The 24301-nt window shown below is 46.6% G+C and overlaps 1 protein-coding gene and 1 long non-coding RNA gene across 2 annotated transcripts; both read left to right on the forward strand.

Moving 5' to 3' along the window:
• Nucleotides 1-7387: 7387 nt before the first annotated feature.
• LOC117061942 (protein S100-A7-like) lies at nt 7388-11847 on the forward strand. The gene is made up of 3 exons (XM_033174941.1): nt 7388-7463; nt 10226-10461; nt 11621-11847. The coding sequence occupies exons 2-3, from the start codon at nt 10246-10248 to the stop codon at nt 11783-11785; spliced, it is 381 nt and encodes a 126-aa protein (XP_033030832.1). The 5' UTR covers nt 7388-7463; nt 10226-10245; the 3' UTR covers nt 11786-11847.
• Nucleotides 11848-21388: 9541 nt separating this feature from the next.
• On the forward strand, nt 21389-23865 carry LOC117061379. The gene is made up of 2 exons (XR_004428082.1): nt 21389-21594; nt 23658-23865. It is a non-coding gene; the product is annotated as an uncharacterized LOC117061379 (long non-coding RNA).
• The last annotated feature ends 436 nt before the right edge of the window (nt 23866-24301 follow it).

A 24301-nucleotide genomic window follows, 5' to 3' on the forward strand; every position in this document is an offset into this window, starting at 1 on the left:
ACATAGTACAATTGCTTGAGTTTCAGGTTCATGGCGAGTAGAAGGCTGGAGAACCTTTTTTTTCAGCCCAAGGGCCACATTCCCTCCTTAGTGAGCTTTTGGGGGGCCATGGGCCAGTGGGTGGAACCAGTGCAAGCAGGAACTAGAGAAGGGCTGTTGTTTGGCACACGCAGAAGGTCTCAGGTTCGATCCCTGGCATCCCCATGTAGGGCTGGGAGAGAGAGACCCCTTGCTTGAAAATCCTGGAGAGCTGCTGCCAGTCAGTGTCCACAATACTGAGCTAGATGGACTAATGACTTGACTCTTGTGTCAGGAAATGGTGTTGGTGATGATGATGGCAACTGTATCTGGTCCCCCAAGGTCAAAGAATAAGGCAGATTGTTACGTTTGCAGAGGAGCGTTTGCCAACCAAAGTTTCATCTAATTCTCCCCATCCTCATTTACAGAACAGAGACTATCCAGACGTCACAAATAAGCTCTTCGAAGAGGTGGATGTTAACAGTGATGGACAACTGCCATCTGACAACTTTGTGAGAGTGCTAGCTCTCCTGACAAATGATACCTTTTGCCAGTGTGGTGTAGTGGTTAAGAGTGGTAGACTTGTAATCTGGTGAACCGGGTTCGAGTCTCCGCTCCTCCACATCCAGCTGCTGGGTGACCTTGGGCTAGTCCCACTTCTTTGAAGTCTCTCAGCCCCACTCACCTCACAGAGGGTTTGTTGTGGGGGAGGAAGGGAAAGGAGAATGTTAGCTGCTTTGAGACTCCTTCGGGTAGTGATAAAGCGGGATATCAAATCCAAACTCTTCTTCTTCTAACGAACGGTGAGGACTGATGTGCCCCAGCTGAGAACCTGGGCTCCCCACGTCACCCCTGAAAGGAAAGCGTCACAGAATAAATTGGTCTTTGTGTTGCTGATTATAAGAGCTACCAAACAAAGGATCTGCATGAGATATGGGACCCTAAAGCATCTGTTTATAGAATTGTAGTGTTGGAAGGGACCCCAAGAATCATGTAGTCCAGCCCCTCACAATGTAGAAATCACAGCTAAAGAATCCTTGGCAGATGGTCGTCCAATCTCTGTTGAAAAACCACCCATGATTGGGGAATCCCACCACTTTTCATTGGAACGTACCTTTTAAAAAACAAAAAATTGTTACCATAACATACTTGAATTCATAACAGGAAAACAACAACAACAGGAAAAAGCAGCTATACCGCAACACACATTAGTCTATAAAATGTAAAATCTTTTTTTAAAAAAACAGAAGGAAATACTTAATTTTGTAATAATTGCAATGTAAACATATGGGCAATATGAGGAAGAAGGTGATGGAATCGACTGCGAATCCATGCTAAGGAAAGAGAGGGGGATTCTCTGGCCACCATCAACGCCTTAAATCCCTTGACCCTAAAGTGAAGAAGTTGAAGAATGACAATGGGAGAGTGTGGTAGATCACCGCCAGTTTTTGATACTGGATAGTAGATCACAGCCTACTTGAAGTCGGACATGCCTGGCCTAGATATCCTCAGGCTCCCTTCCAACTCTACAATTCTGTAATACAACAAAGAGCCCCTCCTTCCTTTGAATGGCTAGTTATGCCCCCACAAAGGTGTCTAGTTTGTGACTGCATTTTGGAAATGTGCTTGTTTGACAAAGGGCTACAGCTCATTGGTAGAGCCCTCTCTGCATGGACAAAGGCCGGGCGTCGAATGCCTGGCATCTCCAGCTGGGTTGGGAATGGCTCTGCCCAAAACCATGGAGAGTTGCTGCCAATCTGTGTTGATGCTACTGATCTAGGTGCGTCAAGGCTCTGACTCTGCTAAGTTCATGGTTGGGAAATTGAGGCGAAGGCTGTTGCAAGACTCCCTAGTGACGGGAAATAATTGCCAAAGCTGATTGAAGATGAATCAGTCTTCTCAAAGTTCCAGTGAGTGATTCAGGACATAGATGAGGACTTTTGAGGTGGCTGTTTCATTCATTCTCCTTCCTGATACCACATTTCAACAACACGGGTGCTTCTCTGTGTATTGGAACCAAACGCTTTTCAACAGTGGATTGCAAAACCCTTGGTAGAACAAGTTTGGGAACTTTGGGAACCTGGAATGCTTCCCGTACAACTGAGCTCACCACCTTCTTGCTAATGGGATTTTGCCAAGGGATGGGTGGGCCAATCTGTCTACTTCCATTTCCTTTGGTTATTCGTTTCCCCCATCTCAAGTCCAGCTCCCCACATGTCCACAACAATTTGCCATTTTCTGGAGAATGGCGGAACTTGACGATGTACAGAAACGTGCCAGAAAATGAAATATGGTTTCTAAAGGCACATGGCAACTTGTGGATAGTGCAACAAATCACCGCCAAGCGATATGCTATTGTGGCAGGGCTGCCACCTTAAACAAAATATTGAGGGTGCCCAGGTAAGCCCCACCCTGCATAATCGATCACAAACACCATTTGAACGCCCACCAACATTACCCCCTCCCATCCCTTCAAATATTTTATTGCAGAGGTTGAATGGAACCTCGGCCCCTGGGAGTGGGCTCCTATGTATCATGGCAAGGGAAATGTTAGCATCTCATTGTCAGGAGTGTCCTACACGCGAGTAGGAACCTGGCAGAGAAACATGCCCAGCTGGCATGTTCTCTCCCTCCTGGTCATTCTTTTGGGAGACTCAAAGTCTTTCTCCAGCCCAAACATCACAGCAACTGATACCACAAGAGGCATCAGCACGCTTCAGGATTCTGCAGAGTATTGGCAGACTCGGTTGTTGTTGTTTAGTCATTTAGTCATGTCTGACTCTTCGTGACCCTATGGACCAGAGCACGCCAGGCACTCCTGTCTTCCACTGCCTCCCGCAGTTTGGCCAAACTCATGCTAGTCGCTTCGAGAACACTGTCCAACCATCTCGTCCTCTGTCGTCCCCTTCTCCTTGTGCCCTCCATCTTTCCCAACACCAGGGTCTTTTCCAGGGAGTCTTCTCTTCTCACGAGGTGGCCAAAGTATTGGGGCCTCAGCTTCAGGATCTGTCCTTCCAGTGAGCATTCAGGGCTGATTTCCTTCAGAATGGATAGGTTTGATCTTCTCGCAGTCCATGGGACTCTCAAGAGTCCCCTCCAGCACCAGACTCAGTAGCGCGGTAATATTGGCTAAACTACTTTATTTACATATAATACACTCGGAGCCTTCTGACTCAGCTCCTTCCTCATCAGCATCGAACAGCAAAGAGAAAGAACACAGGACAAAAAGTCCCACATCACTGAAACACAGCAATACAAACATCCTGTCTCCGTCACTTCCAACAGCGTGGAATGAAAACATACACCGTCATGTGATAAAAAAAAAAACAATCCCATGACTGCGAGCATGGGAAAAGAATCCTAACACTCATTGGGGTCTCCACAACTGAAGGTGGCAGGGGTGTTTTGTTGTGAAAAACCTTTGCCCAAATCTGACGTGCAGGACTGTAGGTCTTGAGTTGGTGCAAAGACATACCCTCCAACATTTTCTATTCCAAATCTGGGGCATCCCCCTCCCCCCGCAACATGTTCTTCCACTGCTGAGTGATATGCAAAAAAACCACTATGAATCCCAGTTGCTGCAAACTGCAAGTGGAAAGATTTGCTGTTACTTTCAGGTCTTGCTTGTGGGTTTCTCACAATGGGCATCTGACTGGCCACTGTGAGAACAGGATGCTGATCTATGATGACCCGTTGACTTGGTCCACCCTGGCTGTTCCTATGCTTTATTGTTAGTATCCAATGTAACCCTGCTTTTCCATTGCTACTAGAGACAGTAGCCATATCCACACACTCATGTCCTGCTTGCAGGTTTCCCATAGGCTTCTGGTTGGCCACTGTGAGTCCAGGATGCTAGTCTAGGTAGGCCTTGGGCCTGATCCAGCAGGGTTGTTCTTATGTTCTTAGTTTCTTAACAATTTTGTTCCTGTAAGAAACAACAGATGAAACGACTTATTTTAGAATATCGTGTGCTCCTCTATCACTCCCTCCTAACAGTGCAGGAATAAGACAGCCAACACCTCTGCAATGCTAAGCAGGGTCTGGTATGGATTGGATGGGGGACAGCGTGTAGGGATTCTGGCATTGCAGGGGATTGGACTTGGTGACCCCCCAGGATCTCTTCTATCTATCTATCTATCTATCTATCTATCATCTATCTATCATCTATCTATCATCTATCTATCTAATCTATCATCTACCTGTCTATCATTTTAATTAAATGGTCTGTTTTACAATTTAAAGTACTCATTTTTACATCCTTAAAATATCAATGACTTCCCTTCTTCTCTTTCCATGGTTCATTTTACATATCATAAATCCCTGCATATTTTACAGAAACTATACCATTCTAAATCACAGAGCCTAGGACTTGCCGATCAGAAGAGCTCCCGTTGCTCGGTCCCTGCTCCTGCCAACCTAGCAGTTCGAAAGCGCGTCCAAGTGCAAGTAGATAAATAGGTACTGCTCTGGCGGGAAGGTAAACGCATGACTAAGCCGCTTCTGGTGAACCAGAGCAGCGCACGGAACCGCCGTTTACCTTCCTGCCGGAGCGGTACCTATTTATCTACTTGCACTTTGACGTGCTTTTGAACTGCTAGGTTGGCAGGAGCAGGGACCGAGCAACGGGACCTCCCCCCATTGCAGGGATTTGAACCACCGACCTTCTGATTGGCAAGCCCTAGGCTCTGTGGTTTAACCCACAGCGCCACCCGCGTCCCTCCATTAAACAGTTAGGATGCAGCTTAACTGTATCAGAAAGGCACCCAGCCAATTTGGTTGCCAATAAATATTCCTGCAGACGTTTCTGAGATCATGGTCTTTCTAACGAGTGGCTTTGTTAATTGTCTTACTTTAAATGTTGTGATGATTCTATGCCTTTTTAAAATGTGGTTTTTGGGAGTGGGGGGTTATTAGGGTTGTGGCTTTTTATTATTATTATGTACAGTGGTACCCCGGGTTGCGTACATAATTGGTTCCGGGTTACAGTTTGTAACCCGAAAAGTACGCATCCTGAACAAGCATGCAAAAAACCTGAAAGTAGCGGTTTCCGCATGCGCAAACTGCACAGAATGCTTCTGTGCATCTGCGCATTGTGCTCGCTCCGGGCTGCGCTTCCGGGTTATTGGAGTTTGTAACCTGAAAAGTACATAACCCGAAGCATACGTAACCCGAGGCACGACTGTATTTTGTGGTTTTATATTTTGATTTTATTCAGTGAAGTGCCCCAAGACCTTGGAGTATAGGGCTGTATATAAATTCTAATAATAATAATAATAATAATAATAATAATAATAATCATCATCATCATCATCTCACTTCCCACCATCCACATGCCCCTTTTCCTCCCTTTACACTGGCATGATTTGCACCAGCTTTCTTTCAACTAGCATAAATAGGTAAAACTGGAAATGGGGGGGGGGGGAGAGGTAGCAGTGAGAGAAGAGAGACAGACACCCCCTCCCATATCCTTTTTTTAAAAAATTAAATTTTATTTACTTTATTACATCTATACAAAAGAAAAAAAAGAACATTGAATAAAAAACAAACGATAACCAAAGAATAACAATGTTAAAAGTTTACATGTTGAATTCTTCCTAAAAAAACCTAAAATGCATTCAATTAATGCCTTCCTATATTCCCAATAATTCAGTTGTAAATAATACAAAGCAAAACATAACACCCCCTCCCATATCCTATGCCTTCCTGCAGCACTACTCAGAAGTAACTCTGACTCTGTGTATACAATGGGGCTAACTCTCAGGTGCATTTGCATAGGATTATCATTGCTGCAGGAATTATACCTTTATATTGCTTTTAATTATCCCTGCCCCAGGAAGGCGACCTTTGCAAAATGAAATCGCAAGGCTGCGTTGCATGATCAGAAATACCGAATATAAAAGTGGCAGGCAAGGGGTGAAGGGTGGAGACAAATGGCTGGCGACGATGCTTCATCCAGCCCACATCACAGAAACGGCTCCCCTCCTCCTCCCCAGGAGGCAGCAAAAGTGGATGTGGGGCTGGGAGGGACACAGTCCTTGGCTCTTCCCCATCTGTAGCCACCTTCGTCTCCTCCTCCTCCTCCTCCTCCTCCTCCTCCTTTCGGGGCAGGGTGGGGGCTCAGAGTCTCGCTGGAAGCCAGAGAAAGCCTCTCTCAGCATGGCGCCAACAGTGAAGGAAGCCACTGGGCTGGCCCCTTGACAGCCCTACGCCAATCCCAGGTGCGCAGGGAGGACCTGGCCGGTCACCTCAGTGCCTCGCTTGGCCCCGAACTCATGCAGAGCCCACAGCAAAAGAGCCCACAGTGCTTGGACGGGCTCCGCTCCACTTGTCGGCTCTTCACCAGACTCCAACGCCCGACCCCGGACTCCAATGCTAGGCGCCCCTGGGAGCCCAGTGCTCTGGCGCCGTGCACCACTAAAGACAATGGTTAAGACGGCCCTGCTCAGATGGAAGCGAGTGTTTAACGAGAGTACCCCAAACATTTTTAAAAAGAAAGTGAGCATCAAGAAGGCTGATCGCCGAAGAATTGATGCTTTTGAATTATGGTGCTGGAGGAGACTCTTGAGAGTCCCATGGACTGCGAGAAGATCAAACCTATCCATTCTGAAGGAAAGCGGCCCTGAGTGCTCACTAGAAGGACAGATCCTGAAGTTGAGGCTCCAGTACTTTGGCTACCTCATGAGAAGAGAAGACTCCCTGGAAAAGACCCTGATGTTGGGAAAGATGGAGGGCACAAGGAGAAGGGGACGACAGAGGACGAGATGGTTGGACAGTGTTCTCGAAGCGACTGGCATGAGTTTGGCCAAACTGCGAGAGGCAGTGAAGGATAGGCGTGCCTGGCGTGCTCTGGTCCACGGGGTCACGAAGAGTCGGACACGACTGAACGACTGAACAACAACAACAAAGCACTGACTTTAAAGCACAACCGTATTTTGTTTTGGAAATATTAGCCCTGGGGCCTTGTTATTAAGCCCCCACTTGGTTGTCATCCTGCTCAAACCACTCTTAGGAATAGGTTGGGCCAGTTCCAGTCCAAGAAGGCTAAAAGGGCTGTTTAGCGGTGGCAGCGAAGCTAAAGAAGAAGGCTAACTTTCTCCGTCTGGCTTCCTGCCCTCCCTGGATTGTTGCAGAGCAGGCTAGAAGGCATGGATATAAGAAACACAACTGCAATCATGGCAACGTTGGCTCTTAGTCATTTCACAAGAGTGGAAGGTGACAAAATGAAAGGTGTTTTCAGACGCGTATGGAATTTGGTAAGGATTAATAACTTCCCAGCAGGAAGCAGGTTGTATGGTAATTCCTGGGTGGCGCTCAATCACTCCCTCATAAACAGCTGACTCTTGTCTCATCACCATCGCTGAAATCCAGACTCGGGGAGGCATATATAAACAGCGTCAGGAGAGCCCTACATCACATCCACAGCTAGGAACCACCTGGCAAACACGGTGAGTCTCTTTCTTATAACCCCTCTCCTTAGAGAAGTGTTGTGCCAAAAGCTGTCCTGCAGTGACTGCAATAACTGGTACATGGGGCTGCCCTTGGAAATGTTTCAGAAAACTTCCACAGATCCAAAATGCAGTGGCTGGAGTCAGGGGCGGAGGAAGGGGGTGCGTGGGGGGGGGGCAGACTGCCCTGGGTGTCTTCGCTGAGGGGGTGACATTTGGCCAGGGGTCAGCGACCTTCTTCAGCCGTGGGCCGGTCCAGCATCCCTCAGACCATGTGGTGGGCTGGACTATATATCTCTATCTATCTATCTATCTATCTATCTATCTATCTATCTATCTATCTGGGAAATGAATGAATTCCTATGCCCCAGAAATAACCCAGAGATGCATTTTAAATAAAACCACACATTCTACTCATGTAAAAACACACTGATTCCTGGACCGTCCGTGGGCCGGATTGAGAAGGCGATTGGGCCGCATCCGGTCCACGGGCCTTAGGTTACCTACCCCTGCATATGGCAGTTGTGGGCGGGCAGTGTGTCAAATGTCCGCCATCGGCGGCTTGCTCCACCCCCGGCTGCAGGGTGTGCGCGCCGCTCCATGCACCAGAGCGGCTATCCCGCACCTGGGAGGGCACCCTCTGTGTCCCGCCCCCCCTTGGGAGCGCGCCCACCCTGGGCAGCGTGGGCATAAGCTCTGCCGCTGGCTGGAGTTGCTTTTAGATGTCGCATAAGGTCTGTTCTAAAAGTGTTGCATGGTCTGTTTCTGGGCCCAATTCAGGGCCCGCCCATTAGTGTTTAAAATCCTAAATGACTTAGACGCCAAATATCTGAAAGGCCCTCTTCCTCCTTAAAGACCACCCCCCCCCCGGTGATAAAATGAGCAGAGATGACCCTTTTGGTAGCTCCATCTCCCTCAGAAGTTTGGGGTGGTGGTACCCCAGGAGAGGGCCTTTTCTGTGGCAGCCCCTAAAGTTGTGGAATTCCCTCCTCACAGAGGTGCATCTGGCTTTTCGCTTCCCAGTAAGCCCACAACCTATTGTGGGAATATTTTTTTAAGTGGGCAAAAAGGGACTTTGCCAAACCCAACCACCATTGAACCAAATGTGTTTTGACTATATGCAATTTTGGCTTTAGGCGTAATCCCCAGAACATAACCCCTGTTTAAATTGCAGGAACAAACTCAGTTGGTCTCTAAGGTGCTACTAGAAAGAATTTTCGATTTTGTTTTGACTATGGCAGACCAACACGGCTACCCACCTGCAGGGTTACTGTACAACTTTACAGCTTTCTTCACCTGGCCTTTGACACCCAGGGTGTTTTTTTTGTTTTGTTCCACCCTGTTCCTGTGCCTGCAATCTGATTTAACTGTTTTTTTTTTTAACTTTTAAATGGTTGTAACTTGGTGGTAAAGGGCGGGTTAGAAATGTGGTGGCGATTATGATGATAACAGTAGTAATAGTTTCTCAAATGTTTCCTTGCCCCATAAAAGAGACTCTTTGCAGACTCTTTTGTGATGTCTTTATAATTTTGGAGAGTTTGTTGCTGATTTTACCTAACCTAGAGTTCTGTGAGAGGAACCAAGGGCCTGGACATGTTGCTCTAGGGCCCTGCAGCTTCCACAGCTGTTTGTACACCAACATCTGGGTGTCGACAGCCCTGCAACGTATCCCTGACTGAAACACAGGAACAAGGAGAAGCTTTCAGCCTTAACAATCTACAATTGCCATGGTTCTTTCTTTGCAAGGGGCGATGGGCAGAAAGCCACGACTGTTCTAAGTGCTATCAGAGTATTTTCAATGTATAGTCTTTTGCGCATTCAGACCTTTTAACTTCACCCCAAATAAATTCAGACAAGACTCAAATTTTGGTTTGGTTTTTGGCAGAATTTAGGCCACAACCTTATTGATTACAGCAAGTGATTGGTTGCATAGGCTCTGGTTCGACTAGCTCCCTGCTCTGCAGGTTGTGCTGACCCAGGGTTCCAGCATAGATCAGCCAAGGGTGAATACCTGGATAAGCGGAAAGCCGGGGACATGCTCTGTCTGCCACCCAAATGTTCCCCTGGACTCAGGCATGGGCACAACCAACTCTCAGGGGTTGACCAAACCATTGACTCCCTGGATTCCTTTAACGGAATACCCATCACATAGGGATGGTGAGACCGTTCTCCCATCCCTATCACCTGAACCAGAACCTATCCGCAACTTTACAAGTTGTGACGATTTGCTACGCGGCAGGCGAAACCCAAATGGCACCAGCCAATCAGCCAAGTGGGAAAAATTCCTGCCGTGCCCCTGTCCCAATGACACACGACGGCATAGCAAGGTCAAGCGCACAAGCCCTAAAAGTAGGGAGAGGTGGGCGGGTGTTCCGATGTATGTGCCGAAAAGAGGAAACTCAGGGTCACGTGCATGGGTATTTGTAGGTCCCTCGATCCGTTTAGCTTGCATCCCATTGGCCGGATTGAACCCTGCATCAAGGGACCTAGCGACTAGGTGTTGTGGCTGTCAATCAAACCCACCCACAACAACACAGGGCTTGGTTGCCAGGTCTCACCTCAATATGTGCCCTCTTGAAGGGAGGACCCGATTTGGAGAATTGAGAAACCGAACGGACGTATTCACACATCCTTAGCTGCTTCTGGTGGCTGAACTGGAATATCCTGCTGGCTTGTGGCTTCCTAAATTCTTCATAGCTTTGGTGGCCGAAAAGAGGCCCATGATTATGAACACCTTTCATGGGTATGCCTTCCTCTTCCAGGTCGATAGAGATTGCAGAGGATGGCAACCCACTCCCACTCCCACTCTCCGGCTACTCATCCCAAGGCTCCGAGCACATCGGATAGTTTGCCTCACTGCACTCTGGAATTGGCGCTCGAGATCATTGTGAACATCTACCATCAATTCGCTCCTCGGGAAGGCAAGGATGATTTCTTGAGCCTCAAGGACATGACGGAGCTTCTCAAGAGCCAAGCTCCCACTTTCCTGGCAGCCTGTGTGAGTGAAGCCAAAGGAAATGGTGTTGGTGGTGGTGCAAATATGTTTGCCAAAAACCGGGAGCCAGGTAGCTATCTTGTAATGTTGGGCCCATCCGGATGACCTGTTTGCCGAGAGTTCATCCCGATTTGCTTGCGCAAAGGTTATGCAGAGGTTAGATGATACCTGGTCTTTGCTGAGTTCCCCAGGAAAAGGGGAGGACTGTTAAGTCAAAGAGGGTCCCCTAACAACACTCATCACCTTTAACCAAACTGTAGCCCCCAAGGAACTATTGGGGGCCCACTTCAAATCCCCGATTCTTCCTTTGAAGCCTGCCCTGCCACACCAATGCCCCACATTATGTATGATGTCAGTTTGATGGATGCTGAGCACAGCTTCCTCCAAAAGGCCACGTGGGGCCAAATGGGGAGGCCTGGCGGGTCAGCTTTTAGTATGCACCTATATCCCTCCTGCAAAATACTGACAGGACTAATCAGGGCTAATCATCCAGTATACTTGAAGGAGCGTCTCCACCCCCATCATTCAGCCCGGACACTGAGGTCCAGCTCTAAGGGCCTTCTGGCAGATCCCTCACTGCGAGAAGTGAGGTTACAGGGAACCAGGCAGAGGGCCTTCTCGGTGGTGGCGCCCTCCCTGTGAAACGCTCTTCCATCAGATGTCAAGGAAATAAACAACTATCTGACTTTTAGAAGACATCTGAAGGCAGCCGCGTTTAGGGAAGTTTTTAATATTTGATCTTTTTTATCGCTTTCTGTTATTATTATTATTATTATTATTATTATTATTATTATTATTATTATTATTATTAATGTTTTGTTGGGAGCCACCCAGAGTGGCAGGGAAAACCCAGCCAGATGGGAGGGGTATAAATAAATCATCATCATCATCATCATTATCATCTACACTGGTCAGTTAAAACGTTAAAATATGTTATAAAAATGTGACACCAGAGGGCGCTGTAGAACAGCAATCCGTCATCAATGGAAAATTGCATTGAGAGCTATATCATGTTTTTTAAAAAAAGTGGTGATGGATGATGGCAATTGTAGTCCAACCATATCTGGTCCCCTAAGGTCAAAGAATGAGGCAGATCATGATGTTCTCAGAGGAGCATTTGCCAACCAAAGTTTCTTCTAGTTCTCCCCATCTTCCCTTACAGAACAGAAACCGTCCAGACTACATTAAACATCTCTTCAAAAAGGCGGATGTTGACAAGACCGGACAACTGACTTTTGAGGAGTTCACCAAAGTGTTTGCTGTCCTGGCAGACGATGCCCATCGCCTGAGTCACGGTGAGGACCGATGTGGCCCACACAACGACTGAGCTCCCCCCATAAATTGGTATTGCCTGTTGTAAAAGCTGCCAAATAAAGGATCTGCGTGAGACATGTGACCCTCAGGCATCTGTTCATAGAATTGTAGCGTTGGCAGAGACCCCCAGGGTCACCTAGTCCTGGCTCCTTGCAATGTGGGAATCACAGCTAAAGAATCCCTGGCAGATGGCCGCCCAACCTCTGTTGAAAAAGCCTCCCATGCACTACTTTTCAATGGAACATACCTTTTAAGACGCCTAAAATCCATTACCGTATCATACATGAATTCACAATAGGAAAAAACCACACAGAATAGAATAGCTGATCATAACAGGAAAAACCAGCGGTACCATTACATACATCGGCCTATAAAAAGTAACATTATTATTATTATTATTATTATTATTATTATTATTATTATTATTATTATTATTTACAGAAGGAAATGCTTAATTCTGTAATAATCAAAGTGCAAACGTATTTCCTCATTTCCCCCATTTCCAGGGGTTCCAGGAGCTTACCCAGGGTTCAGTTTCCTTGGAATGAGGGACAACAGAGACTGTGGTGTCTTTAAGATATATGGTTTATGCACACACATATATGCAGCCTGAGTCTACGATGGAGGGGCTCACAGCATTAACAGCCCAAGAGGGTCTTGAATCCCCAGAGGTAATGGGATGCCAAGGAGAGAACAGAGGGAGAAGAAACTCTCCAGAAACTTAAAGGGGCAACAGGGTTTAGTGAGCAGGAAGAGCCTGTGATAGGGAGCAGTTCAGACTCCAAGGCTGAAGAAGAAGAGAAAGGGAGGTAGGTGGGTCAAGGGGCTGCTGAAAAATCCAGGAAGTCTCCCTCTGCTGCTGTGACAAGTTCCTCTCCCCCCTTGGTCTCCAAGAACGCGCAGGATAATGAGGAAGGCAGAGCAGGGACCAGAGGTGTGTAGACACATTTTGAGGCTGCTTGGGAAACATCTGGGGGAGACAGAGCCTTAGGGAGGTATGGAAGGCAGGGACCTCCAGTCCTGGCAACTGCTCCATAGGAGCAAGAGCTACTGAGACATGTTGCTGTGGCCACGAGGCCGAGTTGTACGTTTGCTTCCTTGGATAAAGAGTTAATTTCACTGACAACAGAGATCTTCCTCCTTTATTGCTGACCTGCATCTCTGACTCCAGCCCTGACCAACAGAGCAACAGAAGCACAGGCAGGACGTGTACTGCGGGTCAGGAAATCAGGGGCAACAGGGTGCTCATTTGGTTAATGACCAGCATGAAGGAAACTGGGTGTTTTTGGGCAAGATTGTCACCATGCCGTGACAACAATCTGAGCCACTAGGTGGTGGAAGAGGTACATGCATTGAGCTCGGCTAAGACGTTTGATTAAACAGCTGGCTGGGATATGAGAGGGGTTGGTTCCCTGCCTGTTTGGAGGAGGCAGTGGTAAAACCAATCCTTAAGAAAGTTCCCCTGGGTTTGGAAAACCCAACGAACTATGGGCCAGTTGCTAATCTCCCCTTCCTGAACGAGGTTCTGTAGCGAATGGTCACAGACCACCAGATCCAGGTGCTTTTGGGAGAAACTGATTTTCTGGATCCATTTCAATCGGGTTTAGGACCAGTTTTGGCACAGAAACTGCTTTGGTCGGCCTGTATGGTAAAGGTAAGGTAAAGGGTAAAGGACTCCTGGACGGTAAGTCCAGTCAAAGGCAACTATGGGGTTGTGGAGCTCATCACGCTTTCAGGCCAAGGGAGCTGGTGTTTGTCCACACATAGCTTTCCGGGTCATGTGGCCAGCAGAACTAAACCACTTGTGGCGCAACGGGATACCGTGACAGAAACCAGAGCGCACGGAAATGCTGTTTACCTTCCTGCTGCAGCGGTACCTATTTATCTACTTGCACTGGTGTGCTTTCGAACTGCTAGGTGGGCAGGAGCTGGGACAGAGCAACAGGAGCTCACCCCATTGCAGGGATTCGAACTGCCCATCTTCTGATCAGCCAGCCCTAGGTTCTGTGGTGTAACCATTGCCTTGTTCCGATGTAGCACAGAGGCATTCTGAGACACACAGTTGTCGGAACCATTCCCAAATACCATTAAACAGTTCCTATCACCATTGACATGCCAAAAGCACCCATCAACAGCTGCTCAAAAAGCAAGACAAAATTCCAAGAAGGATTCATGCAGTAAATCGGTACATAGTCCCCAAAGGCAGGCAGCCACCACCCAATGTGGCTGCCTTCATGCCTCCTTAGTCCCGGGGGTTTCGCAAAGTTCTCGGTCCAAGTTGGCTGGGCGAGGAGGAGTGGTGGGAGGCACCAGCAGGGGAACCCGCAAGGGAATCCCCAGAGGTAATGGGATGTCAAGGAGAGATCAGAGGGAGAAGACTGGGCGGAGGTGCCAGATACTTAAAGGGGCAACAGGGTTTAGTGAGCAGGAAGAGCCTGTGATAGGGAGCAGTTCAGACTCCAAGGCTGAAGAAGAAGAGAAAGGGAGGTGGGTGGGTCAAGGGGCTGCTGAAAAATCCAGGAAGTCTCCCTCTCCTGCTGTGACAAGTTCCTCTCCCCACTTGGTCTCCAAGAACGCGCAGGATAATGAGGAAGGCAGAGCAGGGACCAGAGGTGTGTAGACACATTTTGAGGCTGCTTGGGAAACATCTGGGGGAGACAGAGCCTTAGGGAGGTATGGAAGGCAGGGACCTCCAGTCCTGGCAACTGCTCCATAGGAGAAAAGAGCTACTGAGACATGTTGCTGTGGCCACGAGGCCGAGTTGTACGTTTGCTTCCTTGGATAAAGAGTTAATTTCACCGACAACGGAGATCTTCCTCCTTTATTGCTGACCTGCATCTCTGACTCCAGCCCTGACCAACAGAGCAACAGAAGCACAGGCAGGACGTGTACTGCGGGTCAGGAAATCAGGGGCAACAGGGTGCTCGTTTGGTTAATGACCAGCATGAAGGAAACTGGGTGTTTTGGGGCAAGATTGTCACCGTGCCGTGACAACAATCTGAGCCACTAGGTGGTGCAAGAGGTACATGCATTGAGCTCGGCTTGGACGTTGGATTAAACAGCTGGCTGGGATATGAGAGGGGTTGGTTCCCTGCCTGTTTGGAGGAGGCAGTGGTAAAACCAATCCTTAAGAAAGTTCCCCTGGGTTTGGAAATGTTGTAAGAAAAAATCTGCCCTTATTCCCTTATGGGGTACACAAGAGCCCTTGTAAAGTCTTTTGCAGGTCCTCCATCAGTAGGAGTAAAAAACGGAGGCCAACCAGAGAAGATTGAGAAGCAAAGAAGCTAGTAAGCTTGATCTTTATTGTTCCGTTGCAACAGGGTCCTTTCCTCACACACAGGTGAGCAGGAAAGAAGAACTCCAAACCCAGGGCTTCCTGTCCTTAAAAACACATTTCAAAAAATCCCCCTTGGAGTCCAACCCCCACCCCCCAGAAGCACCATCCATACATCACAGAAGAGCTGCAGCCCAATGCCCACCCCCCAGATACATCACACCTACATCATACAAGAAGGTGTTATCTGATTGCCTTCTCAGTAGCCTGGCCATTCCTTTGAGATTGTAATCTTCTTTAATTCCTGGGACAATTAAATCCCTCACCCCTCCTTCCTTGCAGAGACCCATTTGGTAAACATTTGGTCAGTTTTGAGAGTCAAAATGGTGTGAGGCCTGTCTGCCTCAGACATGTGGCCTTGTTTGCTTGGAACACTTATGAACATTTATTATATATATATAAAAGACCGTAATTTCTTACAACAGAAAACCCAACTAACTACGGGCCAGTTGCTAACCTCCCTTTCCTGAACGAGGTTCTGTATGGAATGGTCACACACCACTAGATCATAGCTGTCAAGTTTTGGATTTGAAAATAAGGGATCGGCACCCTCACCTGTCCCTGGGACACTCTACGGTTCTCAGGGACAGTCCACGCCGTGGTAATCCCCCCAGGCTACAAATTAATTTACACCAGGCTACACACCATCATCTTTCCCCACATTCATATGTGGGATTTGACTGGAGTAACACATGACTGGAAAGGTTTGCAGTTCCAGAGACATAGGTGTGCACTGCCTCGAAATAAAAAGAAGTGAACAAAAGAAGGCTCACTAGGGGGGCATTGCTAAAAAAAATGTCAGCTTTGTAACCAGAGGTTCAACTGAATAGAATCTGAATCACATGCACCACAAGGCCTATGCAGCCTCAACTTAAGGAGAGCCAGTGTGGTGTAGTGGTTAAGAGTGGTAGACTCGTAATCTGGGGAACCGGGTTGGTGTCTCCACTCCTCCACATGCAGCTGCTGGGTGACCTTGGGCTAGTCACACTTCTCTGAAGTCTCTCAGCCCCACTCACCTCACAGAGTGTTTGTTGTGGGGGAGGAAGGGAAAGGAGAATGTTAGCTGCTTTGAGACTCCTTCGGGTAGTGATAAAGCGGGATATCAAATCCAAACTCTTCTTCTTCTTCTTCCTCCCGGCCTGGCTTTTTGCAGACCACAGCTGACTGCATAACCTGGCCTTTGGAAAGGCCATATAGACGGATACCTTTAGCTTCTGCACCCCTCCTTTGCACACCTGTCAACACAACCACATAGGCATTTTCCACAACAGCTCTGCAGCACAAATCCCTTCTGCAGGCAGGCACCCGTGCGCAAGAAATGTGCTCCGCTCCCCACAGCAGACCCATGCTCCCTCGCCCTCTCGAATGTCCCCTCTGCAAGCTGCATCCATGGATAGAACACCGCACCTAAATAGTTCCATTCTGCACAACGCACAGCATTCTTAATTGCATGTACAGTGGTGCCCCGCTAGACGAATGCCTCACTAGACGAAAAACTCGCTAGACGAAAGGCATTCGCTAGCGGAAGGCTGCCCCGCAAGACGAAATTGTCAATGGGGCTGCCTCGCAAGACGAATTTTTTTTTCATCGCGCGAAAACTGCTATTGCATTGGTGCTTCGCTAGACGAAAAATTCGCTAGATGAAGATACTCGCAGAATGAATTATTTTCGTCTAGCGGGGCACCACTGTATAAGCCTGGCAGAATAGAAAAGTTTTCAGCAGGGATTTAAAAGTTGGTACAGAAGGCGCCTGCCAATAGGCAAAAATCTCCCAATTTTTTTTGAAAACAGTGTGAGCAGCATAGGTGACCTGAAATATCTGCCTGCAGGGATGTGCGAGGACTGGGTGTAACAGGATTGGTGCCAGCTGTGCCTCTGGGGCTGATGGATTGCAGACACTCAGGTGTTGTCTTTTGTGTGATAATGCATGGATGTGTATTTGGTGCATGTCCCTGTTATTAGTTGACTAGGTAGGTATGAGGCTGCTGCAGATCTCAACTCACTGGACAATGCTGGGGCAGATCACTTTCCCTCAATCTTTATCTAGCTGAATGGGTTGTTCTGAGAATAAAATGAGAACAGGAGGGCCATGTATGCTGCCTTGAACAGCTTGGAGGAAAACGGGATGGAAATATTTTAAAAAGTAATCTAGTCTTCACAGTCAGAGTGCATGAAGAGCGGTTTGTTCAACCCTTGAGATACAAAGTTCCATTTAGACAAGAGCAGGTCTCTCTATCTAGCCCTCCAAACACCCCCCCTCTTGCACTGCGAGTGTTTTTGCCAGGAATGCTTGTGGTCTGAACAGCAAAACAGGGTTTGGAATGTGTATAAAAACTAGCCTACTTGTAGTTCTCCTTACCTCCGCCTGCTGCTAGCGTTCGCCCCACTTCATCTCGCCATCTCTCGTTGCAAAGGAGCTCTGGGAGGGACCAGCGAGTGGCAGCCGAGGCGGCCAATGAAGGCTCAGCTAGGTGGTTTTTTTTTTGTTCTTGTTCTGCTCCCCTGGCTTGCAGCATCCAATCCTTAACAGCAGGAGGCGGGATTTCTTCGCTGCAGCCTTTAACCCTTCATTGCCCGTGACTTGTGAGCCGGGCAGAAAACCCGGGATATATACGGGTTTTTCAGTCATCCGGGGGAGCAGCGGGAAACGCGTTTAGAAACGGGAGATTCCCGCCCAATACGGGAGACTTGGCAGCTATGCACTAGATCCAGGTGCTTTTGGGAGAAACTGATTTTCTGGATCCATTTCAATCGGGTTTAGGCCCAGTTTTGGCACAGAAACTGCTTGGGTCGGCCTGTATGGTAAAGGTAAGGTAAAGGGTAAAGGACTCCTGGATGTCAAGTCCAGTCAAAGGCGACTGTGGGGTTGTGGCGCTCATCGCGCTTTCAGGCCAAGGGAGCTGGTGTTTGTCCACAGACAGCTTTCTGGGTCATGTGGCCAGCAGAACTAAACCACTTCTGGTGCAACAGGACACCGTGACAGAAACCAGAGCGCATGGAAATGCTGTTTACCTTCCTGCTGCAGCGGTACCTATTTATCTACTTGCACTGGTGTGCTTTCGAACTGCTAGGTTGGCAGGAGCTGGGACAGAGCAACAGGAGCTCACCCCGTTGCAGGGATTCGAACCACCAACCTTCCGATCAGCAAGCCCAAGAGGCTCAGTCGTTTAGACCACAGTGCCACCTGAGTCCCATTATGATGACCTCTGTTGAGAGAGAAGCAAGAGAAACATGTCCTTGTTAATTCTCCTCGACCTCTCAGCAGCTTCAATACCACCGATTATGATTTCCTTCTGGAGTGACTCTCCAAACTAGGGGTGGGTGGCACTGCTTTGCGCTGCTTCCAGTCCTACTTGAATGGCCGTTCCCAGAGGGTGTTGCTTGGGGGATGCTTTTCGGCCCCGTGGAACCTACAATGTGGTCCGCAGGGCTCAATCCTACCCCCACGTTGTTTAGCATCTACATGAAACCACTGGGTGGGGTTATCTGGAGGTTTGGAGTATGTATCCTGATGACACTCAGCTCTGTTTCTCCTTTACATCTGCAGGTGAGGCAGTGGAAATGCTGGGCTAGTGTCTTGCTTCAGTAATGGACTGGATGAGTGCCCACAAACTGAAACGCAATCCAGATAAGACTTGTGTCTTATCTGGCTCCTGCCCAGTGTCCTGAAGGTCTGCCCCCATCTCTGATTGGTCCAACCACTCCCCATCCCCCAACTCTGTCTCCTGCCTCGCTGGAGGCACAAAGCCCATAAATCTCTACCCCTTCCCTTGGATCAGCCTCTGGCCCCATTCCCTCCTCCACCCACCCCTTTGAACCCTGCAATTCCCCAACATCTAAGGATGAAGAACAAGGAAGCATAAACATCAGCTTGATGCAATTTACTCAGAACAACAGGCAAAGCTGGTTGTGAACAATGTTGCAACAGAAGGGAGAAGACAGGGGTTATAAAGGGACAGGACAGGGGTTCCCTTTGTCGCCATTACTGTTTATTTAATTTTGGAGACCCTGGCATGAAATATAAGAGCAGATGAAGAAATAAAAGGGATCGTGGCGGGAAATAAAGCATACAAACTCAAAGCATTTGCAGACGACCTTGTGATAACAACAGAGGATGATGGCATGTTTACCGAGGGTTTTGGAGAAGATTAATGATTCTGGCCAGGAAGAATAAAACTAAAACTAAAATGCTTGTGAAAAAAAGAATTACAAAATACCACTGATTTGACAATAAATAAAAAAGGTTAAATCCTTAGGAGTATGGTTGACAGCAAAGAATATTAACGTTTACAAGGATAATTACCTAACCGTGTGGAAAGAAATAAAGAGAAATCTGGAAGTTTGGGGCTGGGTGAGTTTATCATTCCGGGGCAGGATTATCTGTGATAAAAATGAACGTATTGATGAGGATGTTGTTTTCGTTTCAATCGATCCCTGTGGTCAGTGGGGTGGGGCCCTTTAAGGAATGGCAAAGAGATATTTCAAAAATTATCTGGCAGGGGAAGAAACCAAGAATAAAACATAGGAATAGGAATAGGAATAATTTATAGGCCAAGTACATTTTCCAGCATACTTGGAATTTTGCTTCAGCTACATTGCAATGTAAACACACATTATACAAACATTGTTCCACTCACAATACAATGACACAGCAAAGAAACCCCACCCATAACTGGCCTCCCCTTCCGCTATACAACTACGAATTTAACAATTTAATGGCACAAGGGAAAAAACTGTTCCTGTGCCTAGCCGTTTTTGTGTATAAAGTCCTGTAGCGACGTCCAGATGGAAGTAAGTCAAACAGATGATGACCGGGATGCAAAGGATCTGCGACAATTCCCTCTGCTTTCTTCCTAACTTGGGTAGTATAGAGTGTCTCTATTGAAGGCAAGCTAGCACCAATTACCCTTTCTGCAATTCTTACTGCTCGTTGGAGCCTTTTCTTGTCCATCTTGGAGGCTGTGCCATACCAAGCAGTAATAGAAACATAAACCGTTAATAGACGCTAAAGATAGAGGTTGATTCTCCCTGCCAGATTTTAGGTTCTATTATGAGGTGTCCTCCCTTTGCTGGCTCCAGGAATGGTTAACATTACAAAAGACAGATATTTTGGATTTGGAGGGTTATGATAACAGATTTGGTAGGCATGAGTATTTATGGTATGAAAAAGTTAAAATATACAGGGGATTCCTGCATTATTTAATAAGAAAGTCTTTATACGATGTAGGGGACAAATATAAAACTTTGCTAGAACAAAAAACGCCATAGTGGTTTTCCCCATTAGAAGCGATATCTGTAAAGAAACTGAATATGAGAAAAGGTTGGGCAACATATAGGGAATTACTTATACCATCTAAAATTGGGAAAAATTAAGGACATAAGAGACCTTTTAACGGATTGTTTACAGGACCACCAGTTGAATGACGTTTTCAAAATGGATAAGAGAAAGGGTTTCGCCACTGAATTATTGAGATTCAAGAAAGATTTATTAAAGAATAATGTGAAACAACTTTCTAAAATGTATAAATTATTGTTGGAATGGTTTACCAAAGATGAAGACGTTAAATAGGTTATGATTCAATGTGTAAGAGATTTTGGGTATAATATACAGTTTGCAGCATGAGAAAAACTATGGTGAGGGGATGTGAAATTTAAAGCATGTTACACATTGAAAGAAAATTATATGAAAATGAAAATGATGATGGTATATTAAATATATTACTTGTACACCACCCATCTGCATGGGTGGCACAGCCACTCTGGACAGTTTCTGACAGAGTAGAAAAAAACACAATGAAACATCAGACATTAAAAGCTTCATGATACGGGCCTGCCTTAGATATCTACGGATAGTCATATAATTGTTGATCTATTTGATATCTGATAGGAGAACGGTGCACAGGGTGGGCACCACTATCCAGAAGGCCCTCAGACATGGACTTCAGTGTCTTGTCTGAAACCGGGGGTGGAGATGCTCTTGAGGTATACAGGATGCAGTTCCAACCTTCTGCTCCTCCTGCACTCCTGGAGCATCAATTGGTAACAGATGCTGACCTTGGTGAGTCTTCCCTTTATCTACAATCTTTGCAGAAATTACAACTCAGCACCTCTCATGGCATGGCGTCACTGGAGGTGTAAGGGAACTTGATGTTCTGCCAGATCCCTCTGGAACCTGCCTCTGAGCACGGAGTTTAAATATGATTTTGTGGCAACAAATCGCCATTCCAGAGGGATTCTGGAGTCTGTCCCCATTTCCTCCACTTGTTTGACTCACCTGAAATTTGTCTTGACGGGTCAACATGTCAGCCTGCCGGACTGAACTGGAGCATGCTATTTATACCATAATCGACATTTTCAATAAGTATTCAGAAAACTGTGAGAGAATGGGCATGAGTGAGAGTGCAATGCTTCAACCTAAGGAACGGCGTGTGCTGAGTGAGGGCAGACTGCGTCAACTGGTAAAGGAGCAGCTTCCAGACATGCCAATGGTGAGGAGCGGGAGAGGGTGGTTTGTTCCTTAGCTGGGTTACTGCTTGCAATGGGGGAGCATTCCAGTCATGTTCATCTTTTTCAAATGTCACATTTCTCTGAATTTTGCAAAGCCTTTCTCCAGCAAAGTGATGTTTGTACAAATTCCTAATCTAGTGTTAAGAATGCATAGAACTCCATAGATCTTTGAAAACAGTATGCAAAATGGAATTCTATTATGGAATACTGCTTTGCAACAAAAGTATATATTAGACAAATCTGCATCCAAAATAGTACACCCACTTCATCTATAACAAAAATCCCTAAATAAGTGTAAGTATGCATATAAATACATAGATTCCTTTATGTGAAAACATTATGCAAAATTGAATCACATAATGGAATATTGCTTTGCAGAAAATGTTTATCTTAGACAAATTTGAAATAAAAAATTGACAGGCACCACCAACCATGATAATTAGTTGTGCAACGCTCAGGTGAGGTAAAATGTTCCACCATGGATTTTGAATTTTCTCCAGAGTTTATTCATTTTGGATGCTTTATGAATTTTCATGCAGACTTAAAGACACAGAAACACAAAGACGTGGTAATATAAGGAACTGAATTTAAGACTGGAAAAATCAGAAAACGAGAGGAAGCAATTTTGAATTCTTTCTCTGAAGAGAAGAAGAGCCTTAGTCAATTGACGACAAGGCACCCAAGTGAAGATGGCAAAAGATTTGTTACTCCCGGCATCTAGAAGGGCTGTGCCACCTTTGTGTGTCTTCCAGTAACCTGATCACACCAGTCCCTAAAACGATGCAAAACTGCTGTCACTGGCACTCAGGGGAACTAATGTTTTAATTAGAAGAATGGGGTGAGAGAAAATGACAGATAAGAATTTCAGAAACTTTTTTTTTTCTATGAGCAATTGATTTCAGAATCTACCACAGCCCTTGCTAAACAGTAGGAAGAAAAAGGATGAAGTCATCTTCCCAGACCGACAGCCATATTCAACTGCTCAGGATGGGGAGAAGGTGCTTTGAGCATCACTATTCTAATAGATGTTTGCCTGTTTTGGGGTCTCTGAAGCCCAGGTTGCCCCATCCTCTTCCCTTTTCGTGAGCAAGAAAATTCTTGTTTTGAAGCTACCTCCCCTTCAGTGGTGAAGTAATCTTTTTACCCTTTCCCCTTCCTGGCTGATACTAGACAAAGGTTAAAGTTTATTTTTGTAGCAAAATGAAGCCCACCAAACTTCCCCACTCTCCTCCCTCTGCTCCCTCTCCACAACCCTCCAGTGCGCACTTGCTGTAGCTGCAGTGAGGAGGAGAAAGAGGGGATGTTCTATTAGGCTTGCAGAAGTTGTTCTAAAGACAGAAAGGGAAAGGAACCCCCCCCCTTGGGTGCAACACATTTACTATTAAATCTACAAAGACCTCTCAACAGTTTACTCGAGATAAGACTAAGCTTTCTTTTTAAAAAGTGAAAACCAATGTTAGAATCAAATTAGCATAAAATGGATCCAAGTCTTATGGAATCTAGCAGGCATGAATCCAAAGTGCATTAGAATGTTCTCTGTGTAAAATTCCATGTTGCAAGTTACTTATTTCTTGGTTCCAATGGTTGCAATGCATTTTGGTCCCTGAGTGCAGGAGTTCCCTGCTAACTACTGGGGTCACTGTGAGTTGGAGAGTTCAGCAATATTCGTGGGGGGGGGTTATTCTTGGTTCTCAGCCTGCTAACTACTGAAGGATTCAAGTGCAACTGCCACTCCTTCCAATCTTGCCTTGTTCTGAGCCAGCCTTCCCCATTGTGTTTCCCCGCAGGAGTTTCTGGGCCACAACCTCTGTCATTCCTGACTGTTGGCTGTGCTAACTGGGGCCAGTGGGAGTTGGGGCCCCATGATGTTAGGACAGACATAGCTGATCCTCTTGTGATGTAGAACATCCCAGGAAGGATGACGAAATGTATCATACTCTTGTGTGTGCTTGAATTCACCAGAAGACTGCTTGCTTTTTCCACTGGTTTCAACCACTGTAACCATCTTTCCTTCTCTATTCTCTCCCATGTGCGCAACAAAAAGGCCTCTTGTGTTGTTCATGAATTTTTGGGAGAAATAAATGGCCCAGTCAACTTCAATGAGTTCACGGAATTAGTACGCAAAGTTCCTAAGAGTTCATATGAGAACCCCAGACCATGAAGCACCAACCTGGAGGTGAAGAATCCATCAACTCAACTTCATCTCTAAAGCTCATGTCCTCCTGAGTCAATAAAGAGTTGATTGAACGATCCATCACAGTTTTGTGGAGTGTTTTTCAGATGCACAGTAACAGAATCTTAGCTGGAGGATAAAGTGCAGGTCAGGAACGTTCCCCTCAGGGATAAGAGGATGCCAGTGGGATAAATGAGAAGCACCAAGGCACATATTAGAAGTGGCAAAAAGACTTCAGTAAGAAAATAGAAATCTTGTTTAAAGACCAACACAACATACTGTTTCTCTTTGTCAGAAGGAAGAAACTGGTTCTGGGTGAGGGTGGGGAGCTGAAACTTTGGATGAAGGGGAATAGAGGATCATTTGAATGGAAGAGAGGGAAATTGTAGATGAGCAGGATATTAGGGTCAGGCCATTTTGAATAGTCATAGATTCCCCCAAAGAATCCTGGGAACTGTAGTTTTGATGATGAGAGTTGTTTGGAGAGCCATACTTCCTGTCATAATTTCCAGAGT

This window comes from Lacerta agilis, chromosome 17 (genome assembly GCF_009819535.1).
Source record: "Lacerta agilis isolate rLacAgi1 chromosome 17, rLacAgi1.pri, whole genome shotgun sequence".
Lineage (NCBI taxonomy): Eukaryota > Metazoa > Chordata > Lepidosauria > Squamata > Lacertidae > Lacerta > Lacerta agilis.